This window comes from Bos indicus, chromosome 12 (genome assembly GCF_029378745.1).
Source record: "Bos indicus isolate NIAB-ARS_2022 breed Sahiwal x Tharparkar chromosome 12, NIAB-ARS_B.indTharparkar_mat_pri_1.0, whole genome shotgun sequence".
In the NCBI taxonomy this organism is placed as follows: domain Eukaryota; kingdom Metazoa; phylum Chordata; class Mammalia; order Artiodactyla; family Bovidae; genus Bos; species Bos indicus.
The window spans coordinates 51,900,893-51,913,600 of NC_091771.1; the positions used below are offsets into that span (position 1 = coordinate 51,900,893).

The 12,708-nt window shown below is 42.7% G+C and overlaps 1 protein-coding gene across 1 annotated transcript; it reads left to right on the forward strand.

The window, feature by feature from the left end:
- The first annotated feature begins 468 nt into the window (after positions 1-468).
- Positions 469-11,605, forward strand: CLN5 (CLN5 intracellular trafficking protein). The gene is made up of 4 exons (XM_070800639.1): positions 469-858; positions 4,525-4,690; positions 5,591-5,816; positions 7,986-11,605. The coding sequence occupies exons 1-4, from the start codon at positions 689-691 to the stop codon at positions 8,498-8,500; spliced, it is 1,077 nt and encodes a 358-aa protein (XP_070656740.1). The 5' UTR covers positions 469-688; the 3' UTR covers positions 8,501-11,605.
- Positions 11,606-12,708: the final 1,103 nt, after the last annotated feature.

The following is a 12,708-nucleotide window of genomic DNA, read 5'->3' on the forward strand; positions in this document are numbered from 1 at the left end:
GAGTCAGACACACACACACACCAAAGGAGCCCGATCCTGGGATCACAGAGTCAGACACACACACACCAAAGGAGCCTGATCCTGGGATCACAAAGAGTCAGACACACACACACACACACCCCAAAGGAGCCCGAATCCGATAGAGGAGCCTGGTGGACTACAGTCCCTGGGATCACAAAGAGTCAGTCAGACGGACAGAGAGAGACAGACACACCCCCCTCCCCAAAAGAACACGCACGCACACACACCCACAGGAGCCCAAAGCTGGCTTTTCTGTGCTTTTGCTTTTCGTGGTGGTTGTTGGGAGCAGACGCTCCAAAGGAGCGGAGCCGTGAGGCCAGGAGAACTCGGTATTACGAGTCAGTCAGAGAAAAAGGGTTCCTGTTTGGGCTGCTCGGAGGAGCTGGACCAGAGCGCCTTCCGGGTCGGCCAAGTCCGGAAGCCGCCCCCGCGCAGGGCGCGAGGCAGGAGCAGAGCCTCGGAGGCTCCGACACCCTGCGCTTAGTTCCCCGGCGCTCGGGAAGGCGGCGGGAGCCGAGTGGATCGAGCGCTCCGCCCGGGCGCGCCAGGCAGGGGGCGGGGCCGCGGGTGGACCGCCGCCCGGGTCCCGGGTTCTGCGCATGCTCGGCTCGCCGGCCCTCCGCGGTTTCGGGGCTGGGGAGGCGCCGCCCGCAGCGGGAACCGGCACATGGCGCAGGTGGGGAGTGCTGGTCCGGGGGCCTGCGGCCGGCGGGGCGCGGGCGCAGGTGCGGGCCCGGAGCGCACGACTTGGCGCTGGGCCCCCGCGCTGCTCTGGCTGGCGACGGCGGCGGCGGTGGCGGGCGACCCCTCCCGGCGCCAGTGGCCGGTGCCCTACAAGTGAGTGCGCGGCTGGACGGGGCGGGAGCGGGCGCGCGCGAGTGCGCGCGCGGCCGAGGTTTTCCGTCCAAAGTGCTTGGGGGCGGGGCGGGTAGGAAGTTGCGTCCAGGCGCGTGATCGTGCGGGGGAGGCGCCGGGAGATGCTCAAGGCGCGGCGAGGAGCGAAGTGGAGAGTTTCTGGGGCGCGGCTGTTTGTTGCACGGTGCCCTGGGGTCTTTCTTCCTAAAGGGACCCTTGAGCCAGTTGCAAGGGGACTGTCCCGAATCGTGGGGGAAAAGGGACTAATGTTATTTCGTCGCGTGATTTTCGGATCGCTGACAGTTTGAATAGTTTGGGGAAACCTAATAATGTATTTTCTATCGTGTCAGGTCCTGTCATTAGTTATCGTGAGTGCGTAACATTTGCACGCCCAGTTACCAGTTAACCTAGCTCTCTTGGGACTTCCCGTTTTTAGCACTCAAAGTTGGGTGTCTAGGGAATCCCCTCGCCACGTCCTGTCCCCCCTCTTCCTGGCTGAGTGGCCTCGTCTGTCCACAGTCTTCAGCCAGGAGGTAGGACGCTGGTCTTATGCTGTGGATGCGGTGATGTAGGAAGCGTGTTTGAGCCTTTGAACTAGAACAATGTTTACGTAGCCTAATTATCAGAGGTGGCTGAGCAGAGAAAAGGAAGATAGTGTCAACATCAGGCAGGGGAAAAACCTAGCAGCTTTTGAAAATGCACACCCCTTTCGGATTACAAAATAGCGAGTTGGCAGGCAGGATAACCTCCTGGTCGCGAGCGAGTTCTAGGCTCTGACCGCAGATCGAGTCAGGCCCCATCATCACTAGCTGTGTGGTCATGGGAAAGTCGCTCAGTATCTCTGTGCCCACATATCCTGAGTCAGAAAGTAGGAATAGTAGTTACGTCAGGTTTTATTGTGGTGGTTAAATCTAGTAAAGGCCAGCCAGCATTTCAGACCTGATAACAGTATTAGTGTATTCTGCTCGCTGAATGGCTTGCTGGGCCTTCTTGTTTTGCTTGATATACAGGAAGAGAGAAGTTTGAAGCTGGTTTTCCCCAAAAGTAAAAATTTAATATTCAGTAAAACAAAGAAGAGATTGAAATCCAAAACTACTTGATTTACATGTAAGAGTTTGAAATGTTAAGCACGTGCCTTCATTTACCCCCCCATAATAAAATTTTAATTTTATTACGTTCACACTTAAATTATACTTTTGAAATTACCATTGACCTAAATTTGATTTTGCTGTAAGCAGGTGAAATTTATGTATAGTTAACTATTCATTTTTAAATCAGGTAAGCACCTGTAAAACAGGTAAAATTTTAGTTGAGTTTTTAATATTTTTGTCTGAATCAAGATTTAAACTTTTTAAGTTATAGACATTTTTGTTGATGTGTTAGGATTGTGAAATAATAGATCTGGGAACTTCCCTGGCAGTCCAGTGGTTAAGACTTCATCTTCCAAGGCAGGGATGCAGGTTCGATCCCTAGTGAGGGATCTATGATCCCGCATGCCTCACAGCCAACAAACAAAACATAAAACTGAAGCAATATTGTAACAAATTCAATAGACTTTAAAAAATAAATGATCCACATTTTAAAAAAATCTTAAAAAACACAGTCTGTCTGGCTAGGGCCTCAGAGATTTAGGATTCTTAGAGGACAGATGAAGTGAAGTGAAAGCAGCTCAGTTGTGTCCGACTCTTTGCGACCCCATGGAATTCTCCATGCAAGAATAGAGGAGTGGGTAGCCTTTACCTTCTCCAGGGGAATCTTCCCAACCCAGGGATCGAACCCAGGTTTCCCACATTGCAAGTGGATTCTTTACCAGCTGAGCCACAAGGGAAACCCAAGAATACTGGAGTGGGTAGCCTGTCCCTTCTCCAGTGGATCTTCCTGACACCGGAATTAAACTAGGGTCTCCTACATTGCAGCCGGATTCTTTACCAACTGAGCTATCAGGGAAGCCCATAGAGGGCAGATAGCAGCTTGTTTCTCCCTTTTCTCTCTCTCCCCAGTGCTAGATATGAAAGGTATATAGTGAGCACCTGCTGATCTCGATTCACTGTAGCCCTCCAGCTGCTACTACCACGGCCCTCTCGGGCCCCTTCTTGATGCATTACTGCCATGACCTCCTCACTGACCTCAGCCTTGATTTGGCTTCCCTCCCCAACCTCTTGTCATTCATAAAATGGTTTATTTTGGAGCAAATTCAGTTGTATCACACCTGCTACTTCAGATCCTTTAAGCCCCTTCCTGGGCGCGGTCCTCCCCAGTGTGTGACTCGGGGCGGGGGGCTCTTCAGTGTCCAGGCATACCTAGTTGTATTGCACTTCTCAGATACTGTGTTTTCTACAGACTGAAGATTTGTGACAACCTTGTGTTGTCCGATTTTTTTTTAGCAATAAAGTATTTTTTAATTAAGGTATGTATGGTTTTTGTAGACATAATAAGGTTACATGCTTAATAGACCACAGTATAATATAAGCATGATTTTTACATGCACTGGGCTGGGAAACTAAAGAATTCCAGTGACTCACTTATAACATTATTTAATGTACTGTGGTGGTCTGGAAGCGAATGCACACCGTCTCCCAGGTGTTCCTGAATTAGCTCAGAAAGACAGCCCCTGCCTCCTCTTGCTCTCACCACTCCTGCCTCAAATCTTGAATTCCAGTCTTATAACTAGTCAGCGGCTCAGTGGTAAAGACTCTGCCTGCCGCTCAGGAGCCACAGGAGACCTGGGTTCGATCCCTGGGTCAGGAAGTTCCCCTGGAGGAGGGCATGGCAACCCACTCCAGTATTCTTGCCTGGAGAATTCCGTGGACAAAGGAGGGCTTGGTGGGCTACAGTCCATGGCGTTGCAGGGCCGGCTGCCACTGAGCACGCACATACCTTGCTGCCCTTCATTACTTGTTCAAAGCCTTGCCAGCTGTTACCTCTCCTTGAGTAGAGGAATAGCATTTTATGTTTTGTTTCCTCTTTCCTAGTATAATAGTAGATCCTCAATAAATATTGAAGGAATTCCCCCCTACAGACTGTGCGCTCAGTCGTGTCTGACTCTTTGCAACCCCATGGACTGTAGCCCACCAGGCTCCTCTGTACATATTTCCCAAGCAAGAATATTAGAGCAGGTTGCCATTTCCTCCTCCAGGGGGTCTTCCTGACCCAAGGATCGGACCCACATTTCTTGCATTTGTTTCCCTCCTTCCTACCATAATATATTCCTGGTATGATACTCAATAAATATCGAAGGAAATGTTGGCAGATTCTTAATAGAAAATATGTTCTATTTAATAATGATAATTTTTGAATATTGTTAACATGTGGAATGTTTGGGAAGTTAAATATCATTGAAAACTACTCTTTTATTCAGGAAATGTCTATTAAATAAGATGTAGAGCTATAAACATTTCAGATGTGGTCCCTGTCTTCAGAATTCTCACAATGGGAGCAGGGAACTGGGAAGCAGGCAATTATCAGTGCTTTTAATGTATCATTTGCTATTAAAGACTCACTGGAGTTTGTTCATAGGATACACTATGGGCAGAATTTTGGATATTTTTTCTAAAAATGGTACAGTGAAATTAAGATCTGGATTCTAAGATCTATGAGAACCAAATTCCTCTTGGAATTTAAGTTGATGATTTTTTTCTTCTTCATTAGACGCTTCTCCTTCCGTCCAGAACCAGATCCTTATTGTCAAGCTAAATATACTTTCTGTCCCACTGGCTCCCCCATCCCGGTGATGAAGGATGACGATGTCATTGAAGTCTTTCGATTACAAGCCCCAGTGTGGGAATTTAAATACGGAGACCTCCTGGGACACTTGGTAAGGCTGCATCTTGATCTTATAACTGGCTAATTAAGTGATTTGATTAAGTGGATTTGAGGGAATAATCACTATTCAAAGGACTGGTTTTAGATTATGTTCTTTGGTGTTCCTCTTCAGTTCAGTTCAGTCACTCAGTCGTGTCCAACTCTTTGACCCCAAGAACTGTAGCACACTAGGGTTCCCTGTCCATCACCAGCTCCTCGAGCTTGCTCAAAGTCATGTCCATCCATTCGGTGATCCCATCCAACCATCTCATCCTCTGTCGTCCCCTTCTCCTCCTGCCTTCAGTCTTTCCCAGCATCAGGGTCTTTTCCAATGAGTCAGTTCTTCGTGTCTGTGGCCTAAGTTCCTCTTCGCAGATTTAAAATGAGCAGTCCAGAAAACACCAGGTTTTATGATGCTGACAGTAATCGATGCAGTTGCTCTCATCCCTTTTGATATTCTGAACCCAAACCCAATTTCTGTACCCAGATTCTAGAAGGAAGGAAAGGAGGAAGCCCAGAGCAGGGGGCAGGGCAGGTAGGCATCACTTCATGTCCAGGGCCTATTGTGCACACTTTTCCTAGATAGCTCACCATCTGAGCTTCTCATCACCTGAGAGGTACAGAGTTCCTGAGTCTGTGGCGTGGAGACTTCTCTTACTCATTCTAAGCTGTAAGGAGATTCTGAACGTCTCCACATAGCATGCAGTCTTCCTGAGATGAGCCACAGTGGCCAAAACCAGAGTGGATGAGAGCAGGGAGTTAGAGGAGCCATGAAGTGCATGTGAGAATATCAATAAGGAAGGGAAACAATTGTTCTACTCTGTACGCACTTCTGGTAGCATTTTCTCCTGTCTGGCTCCTGAACCAGTGGTTATTTCCCAAATGCTTTTATACATATATGACCTTTACACAGAAAATCATGCATGATGCCATTGGATTCAGGAGTACTTTAACGGAGAAGAACTACACGATGGAATGGTATGAACTCTTCCAACTTGGAAACTGCACGTTTCCCCATCTCCGACCTGAAATGAATGCCCCTTTCTGGTGTAATCAAGGAGCTGCCTGCTTTTTTGAAGGGATTGATGATAGTCACTGGAAGGAAAATGGGACGTTAGTTCTAGTAGCAACCATATCAGGTAAGTTTCAAAAATATGGCAGAATCAGTATCCCAGTGACAGAAATGACTTTCATTGAGGCCTCTTAGTAACATTCTGCTCTTTAGAGGTCAGTTTATAAAATACACTTCCTGAACCACTAACCTTTGACCCAAACTATTATTCATGCAAATCTTTAACATCAAATCTACAGATACGATATCTTCCCTATTGTCATAAAAATAAATGCTAAGAAACTCCGTACAATTAAATTGGACTTTCTAAAAAATAATAATAGAGTTTAAATCTCTGTCTTAGAGGTGACCACTAGTTCTCTCAATCTATGGGTCTGTTTCTATTTTATTTTTTGGATTCTACATACCCTATGAAGTCATATGGTAATCTGCCTTTCTCTGACTTACTCAATAAACATAGTATCCTCTGGGTCCATCCATGTTGTCACAAATGGCAAGATTTCATTCTTTTTTGTGGCTGGATCATATTCCATTGTATGTATATGCCACATTTTCCTTAATCATTCATCCCTTGATGGAAACTTGCATTACTTCCTTAACTATTGTAAATAATGCTGCCATAAATTTAGGGGTGCCTGTATCTTTTCAAGTTAGTGTTTTCTCTTCATTTGGGTAAGTACCCAGGAGTGACTGTTGGCCATAGAAGCTGCACCAATTTACATTCCTATCTACAGTGCATGAGGCTTTCCTTTTCTCCACATCCTCACCAACACTTGTTGTTTGATGGCTTTTTTGATGATTCTGACAGGTGAGAGGTAACATCTCATTGTGGTTCTGGTTTGCAGAATTGGTGTCTTTTAAATGTAACCTGGGACTGTTAATTGTGTATTGTGCTGTTTACTTTTTTTCCTATTTTCTAATTGATGTGCCCCAAACCACCCCAATCATATGAAAGTCTGTTTCTCTTTTAACAGTGCTCAGTATGATAAATGACTCCCCTTCTTTCATTCTAGGCCAGCTCACATCTCTCCTTTCTCCATATCCACCTACCCCATTATCTGCAAAATCTTCCTTTTGACATCACAGTATGACCATATGGACAAGTGCTCATTGTTTATTCTGTAGAAGAGTCTGTAATATGCTAGCACTTAAATCTTTTGTTATTCATCTGCCTTGTGATTAATCCTGTTCATTGACCTGTTTTCATGTTACCAAATAGTGTTTTGAAGCATTCTTATCTCTTCATCAGAAGCAGTTAGTTGGCTTTTCAGAACAGTATCCTCAGTTCTAAGAAAAGAGAATTTATATTATTCTACAAGTTTAATTCCATACAGTTGATAAAAGCAGCCACGCTATCCTATTGGGCTTGAATTGATTTTATGGACTCAAGCTAGAGTAACCTAAGAAAGAGTCACAAACAGTGACAAAGTGAAATGTTGGGATCATGCTGTTTTAGTCTCAGATGAGGTTGTAACCATGCAGAGTATAGTATTTTGGTAATATTTGGAGAGATCCCTCTGGTCTGGTAGAAGGTGGCAGGAGAGAGTGTTAGCCATCCTGGAGTCTGTATAATCCATGAATTTGGTCAAAACTATTTCCAGTTTAATTGATTCATTGAAGAATCTGTGTGGTGGGTATAAAGATTGTAAGCAGACTCCCCGTAGTCGCAAGTACAGGGAGAAAGGGGAGATACTAGATATTCAAGGTAAATGGGGTATGGGCTTCCTTCTCAAGGAGCCATTCCTTGAACAGCAAATTCATATCCTGTGCATACTATGTTTTGCATTAAAAAGCTTCATGTTTCACCCTCCTCAGTTCTTCATACACTGTCTTGGCCCCACTCACTCATTCCTTTTCTACAACTTTTCCCTTGCTTCCTTTTACTCTTTTGTTTCTGAATCTTAAGATTTGTTGAGCCAGGCAGAAAACGAGGGCTTCAGCATTTACATAATTTAGCTTTTGACTGTAGCTTAAATGGTTACAGAATTTGTATTTTTTTATACACTTGTTATGTCTAATGTTTATATTATAGTTCAGAGGTATCTTGTGCCTTGAAAAATGAAACAAAAAAATTGGCTGAGCACGGATTCCTGTTTTAAGATGTAGGTTTGGAAATTCAGAAACGTGTTTATTCAGGTACTTAGGGCCTAAATCTGGTTAGAACATTTTACTTAAAACTAACATGATCAGCTTTAATTATGTCCACGTAATTTTTGTCTTGTTTGTTTTTAACTAGGAGGCATGTTTAACAGAATGGCAAAGTGGGTAAAACAGGACAATGAAACAGGGATTTATTATGAGACATGGACTGTCCAAGCCAGCCCGGAAAGCGGGGCAGAGAGATGGTTTGAATCCTACGACTGTTCCAAATTTGTGTTAAGGACCTATGAGAAATTGGCTGAACTTGGAGCAGACTTCAAGAAGATAGAAACCAACTATACAAGGATATTTCTTTACAGTGGAGAACCTACTTATCTGGGAAATGAAACATCTGTTTTTGGGCCAACAGGAAACAAGACTCTTGCTTTAGCCATAAAAAAATTTTATTACCCTTTCAAGCCACATTTGTCAACTAAAGAATTTCTGTTGAGTCTCTTGCAAATTTTTGATGCAGTGGTTATACACAGAGAGTTCTATTTGTTTTATAATTTTGAATATTGGTTTTTACCTATGAAATACCCTTTTATTAAAATAACATATGAAGAAATCCCTTTACCTAACCGAAAAAACAGAACACTCTCTGGTTTATAAAACCTTAATTCTACTGCTTTTCTTTCTACCAGCACATCAGTTTTTCAGGGAGTGGTTGTACAAGTGTGGGATTTCTTAGGCCTTTCTTCCTTGGGGCAGAAAGCTAACATACTCATGGGCAGCATTGCTTGCGTAATGGTACCTCAGGAATTTTTGGAAAGCTGTAAACTCTTACGGTGTTAAAGTGAACCCACGAGGTGATCTGGATTTCAGTTTCCAAGCTTCATTCATATGGAGAATTGTATCACGTCAGATATAAAGGATCTTTTGACTCAATGTTACATTGTGGGTGTGGTGTGCTGAGGCTTAAATTAAAACACCCTTGGTGACATTCTCATGGTGGGAGCTATTTTTTCAAGGTATGATGGTTATGCATTTTCTCATTTAAGTACAGAGTTTTAACAGACTTTATAGACTTTTTAACTTCAGGAACCAGGTCTTGCAGTTTGATTTTGTTGATTTCACTTAACCTTAAAGTGTAATTTGGACACCAAAGCTGGAGCAGTCGTGTGTCCAGATGCAGTAAAATCAGTGGTGAAGAGCATAGGTTTCCACCTAACATTTCACAACTAGCCAGTAACCAGTAATTTGTGATTTAAGCAACTTAACATTTCCTAACGTCAGTTTCTTCATCTCTAAAGCGACATCAGGACTGTTAGAAAGATTGAAGCCATGTATAGTTTGGTCTAGTGAGGTCACAATAAGTGGTTAACTGTAATGATTTAATCAAAGAAGAAACTGCCATCATTGATCTTGTCTAATGTTGTTTACATGCCAGCCTCTCCTGATTTTGTAACAACCACTTAGACTTTGAACTGGCAGCTTAGTGTTTCTGCAGTTCTTCAAACATCATGGGAGCACCTGACTGCAAGTTACGTCGGGGTGAATAGGCACGCTCTTAACTCCTTCACTGCTTCAGAGTCCTTCTGCCACACACTGAAGATGCAGCAGTAGACGGAGGTACACTTCCCAGAGAGAGGGCAGGTTTTTGTCAGGGATTACCAAGTAGCCGTGCTTCTCTTAGGGCCATCAAACAAGGTTTCAAGGTCCTTAAAGTGTGTGATGATCAACTGAACACCTCATTTCTATCCATGGGAAAAAATACTAGTCAGTAAAATGATGCAGAGATCAGAGGAAACAGTCTGTATTTAATATTTAAATGTACCAATCCTATTCCGTTTCTGCCCACATTTGAGTGCTTCCTAAGAGGTTAGCACATTGAGTTTTCATAAAAAGCCTAAGCATAGGTACTGTTTACATGATTCAAATGAGGCAACAGACCTTTCCACAGCTACCCAACTCGTGATAATGGAGCCTCATTTTGAACCAGGTTCTGCTGACGGAATGGGATGCACTGTCAAGCAGGGTTTTTCAGCGCTACTCAAAGTGTGGTTCTCAGAGCAAGGCCTGGACCAAATGTGACTAACCCCATATGTTACTGGTCTGTGAGGAGGTACTCTGAAAGCAACTTGGACTAATTTTGTTTCTGCCGAATCTTAATTTAAAAAAAAAAAAATGGAGCTTGTACTTTGCTTTTCTTTCACTTGCCTAGGAATTCATAAGTCTTCTTCAAAACTAGAGGCACTGAAACAGTCTGAAAACAAAAACCCAGCCCTTTAGCACAAGTAGCTTGAGAAGCACTGCACCATTATGCTGATGCCTGCTGCAGGGAGGGCGTCTTACCCACGTGGACGCAGAGAACTTGCTCTCACTGCCTCCATCCAGCCAACTCATGTTAATAGCGTAAAACATTCCTCATTACTTTTGCCTCTAACCTGCTGGACGTCTTCAGAATACGTCATAAGAAAACTTGGATTTTGCACTATCACCACCTAGTGGCTAAAAGCAGGCAATGTCAGCTTCTACAGACGTCTCAGGAAAACTGCTCGGGGAAGCTGTTTTGGATTTCTAGAACCGCACTGGGGTAACAAGCAGAAACTCCTGTGCCAGGTTTGTGATAACTGTAAATCACAGAACTTCGCTCCAGAGACAAATCAGCACATCCATACCTGGGACTTGAATGCAAGATTCTAAGTTACATTGCTTCCCTAGTGGCTCAGATGGTAAAGGATCTGCCAGCAATGCAGGAGACCCAGGTTCAATCCCTGGGTTGGGGAAGATGCCCTGGAGAAGGAAATAGCAACCCACTCCAGTATTCTTGCCTGGAGGATCCCATGGAGAAGCCTGGCAGGCTGCTTACAGTCCATGGGGTCTCAAAGAGTCAAACACGACTGAGCAACTAACACACACAAAAAGCATTCACAGTTTTTCTAAGAATACAAAGTGGACTACATCCAACAGATGTTGAAGCAGGAAGTGTGCTCTTTATTAGCACTCTTAGATGCTATTTCACTTTGTGGCTTTAAGATAGGGGGTTCTTTCACTACCAAAGGAAGATAAAGCACCTTTGAAGAGACTTTTCATCTAATGAACAAAAAATTTTTGCTTTACACTCTTTCTCAAATGTGAATAGGAGTATGTATATGGTACTCTTGTTTTTATAACTTTCTCTTTTTTGTTATACCTATACTATTTTATTTTCTGTATTTTGTTTGTTTGCTTTTTGTATTTATAAAATAATCTGCACATAATAGGAAAATCAGGAGATTTTGCTTTTCTTATTCTTCATGTATATTGTCTAGTAAGTCACTTGAGACTTTGGGATGTTTATAAACATAAAAAAGGCTGTATTTCTGCTCTCCTACACCTTTTTATCTGTGTAATGAGGTTTTAAAATAAGTTGTAGTTTTAAGTTTTTACTGCTCTTTATGGTCTAATTAAAAGTTTATAAGTTAAAAAAAAAATACAAAGTGAAGAAATTCTATGAAAGTGACATATGGACTCAGGTGACTGTAACAGTGTACAGCATTCATGTTAAGTACTGCTGAAGAATTTATCAAACCTGCCAACTATGCTTAGAAGATGAAGGCTTTGAAGTAGAGATGATTCAGGAACAAGCTTTAAAAATGATTATCGGGAAACCAAAACACAAGCCAGGCAGGAATTTCCCAATTAAATTTTGCTGTCATCTGAACTACTATGTAACTTACATGTGATTTCTGTTTTTCTGTTGTAAACGTATAAAATTTTGTCTATGAAAAACCATTTAGTTGCAGTTTGAGTTATGTTACAGCTTTAGAATAAGTATATCCTCACTCGTTAATTCTGGCTCCATGTTAGGTAAGTATACCCACAAAGTGTCATCATTTATATCTGCAGGAGAATAGTCAGAAGGTGAAAATAAATATTTGAGACTTACAGAAGAGTAGCGTTCTCAAACCTCACACGTACTTTTCCCTAGTCACAGCAAATGAGTTGGCCAAAGTTTGGTTCCAGCATCTTCCTCGTATTTACCCTTTATTGTCCAAATAGCACCGTGCTCCTCAAACCTTCTATATTTTCTATTTAAAACAAGACACTTAATCATATATTCTTTTACTGGACTGATTATTCTAAGGATAAGCTCTTAAGTCACTTTAGAGTAACAGGTTTTGTGTTCTTTTTTCATGTATCATATGATATGTCCTTTTTGTTTGTTTGTTTTTAAGGAAAGTTGGGTATCAGAAAGTGGGTAAATTTTTTCTGGCTGCTTGGTAACATTTAATTGGCTTCACAGATAAACTGGGCTGGAATCTATGAAAAGATAGGGTAGAGGTTGTGAAAAAAGTGTTAGTTGCAGTCATGTCTGATTCTTTCCGACACCAAGGACTGGAGCCCATCAGGCTCCTCTGTCCATGGAATTCTCCAAGCAAGAATACTGCAGCAGGTAGCCATTTCCTTCTGCAGGGGATCTTCCTGACCCACAGATCAAACCAGGGTCTCCAGCATTGCAGGCAGATTCCTTACTGTCTAAGCCACCTGGGAAGCCCAGAGCTTATTTATAGCTTATTAAAGGACCTAGTTCAGGCCTGAGCCTTCTTCATACCAACCCTTCCCTTCTATCCTAAGATTTTCCATAAATATAAAAAATTCTTTGAAAGCAGTAAATTGATTTAATCTTCAGTCATGCCTGTTTTTTCCTGATAATATTGTTAGTGGCCCAGATTAAAGATTACCAAGGTAAACTGAAGTTATTTTATGAAAGTCATTAAGACAGGGATGAAAATAACATTGTTTAGAAAATATTCTGATTGTACAGATTTATGTAAAGACGTTTCTAAAAGTGCTAGCTGGTTTCAAGGATCCTAAGAATTCTATTTCTGAACAGT

Bases quoted from the DNA above. Each gene is read 5' to 3' on its own strand.
- CLN5 (XM_070800639.1), top strand. From the start codon at position 689: ATGGCGCAGGTGGGGAGTGCTGGTCCGGGGGCCTGCGGCCGGCGGGGC. The intron at 4,691-5,590 runs GTAAGGCTGCAT...ACCTTTACACAG, and splicing joins GAGACCTCCTGGGACACTTG to AAAATCATGCATGATGCCAT. The intron at 5,817-7,985 runs GTAAGTTTCAAA...GTTTTTAACTAG, and splicing joins TCTAGTAGCAACCATATCAG to GAGGCATGTTTAACAGAATG.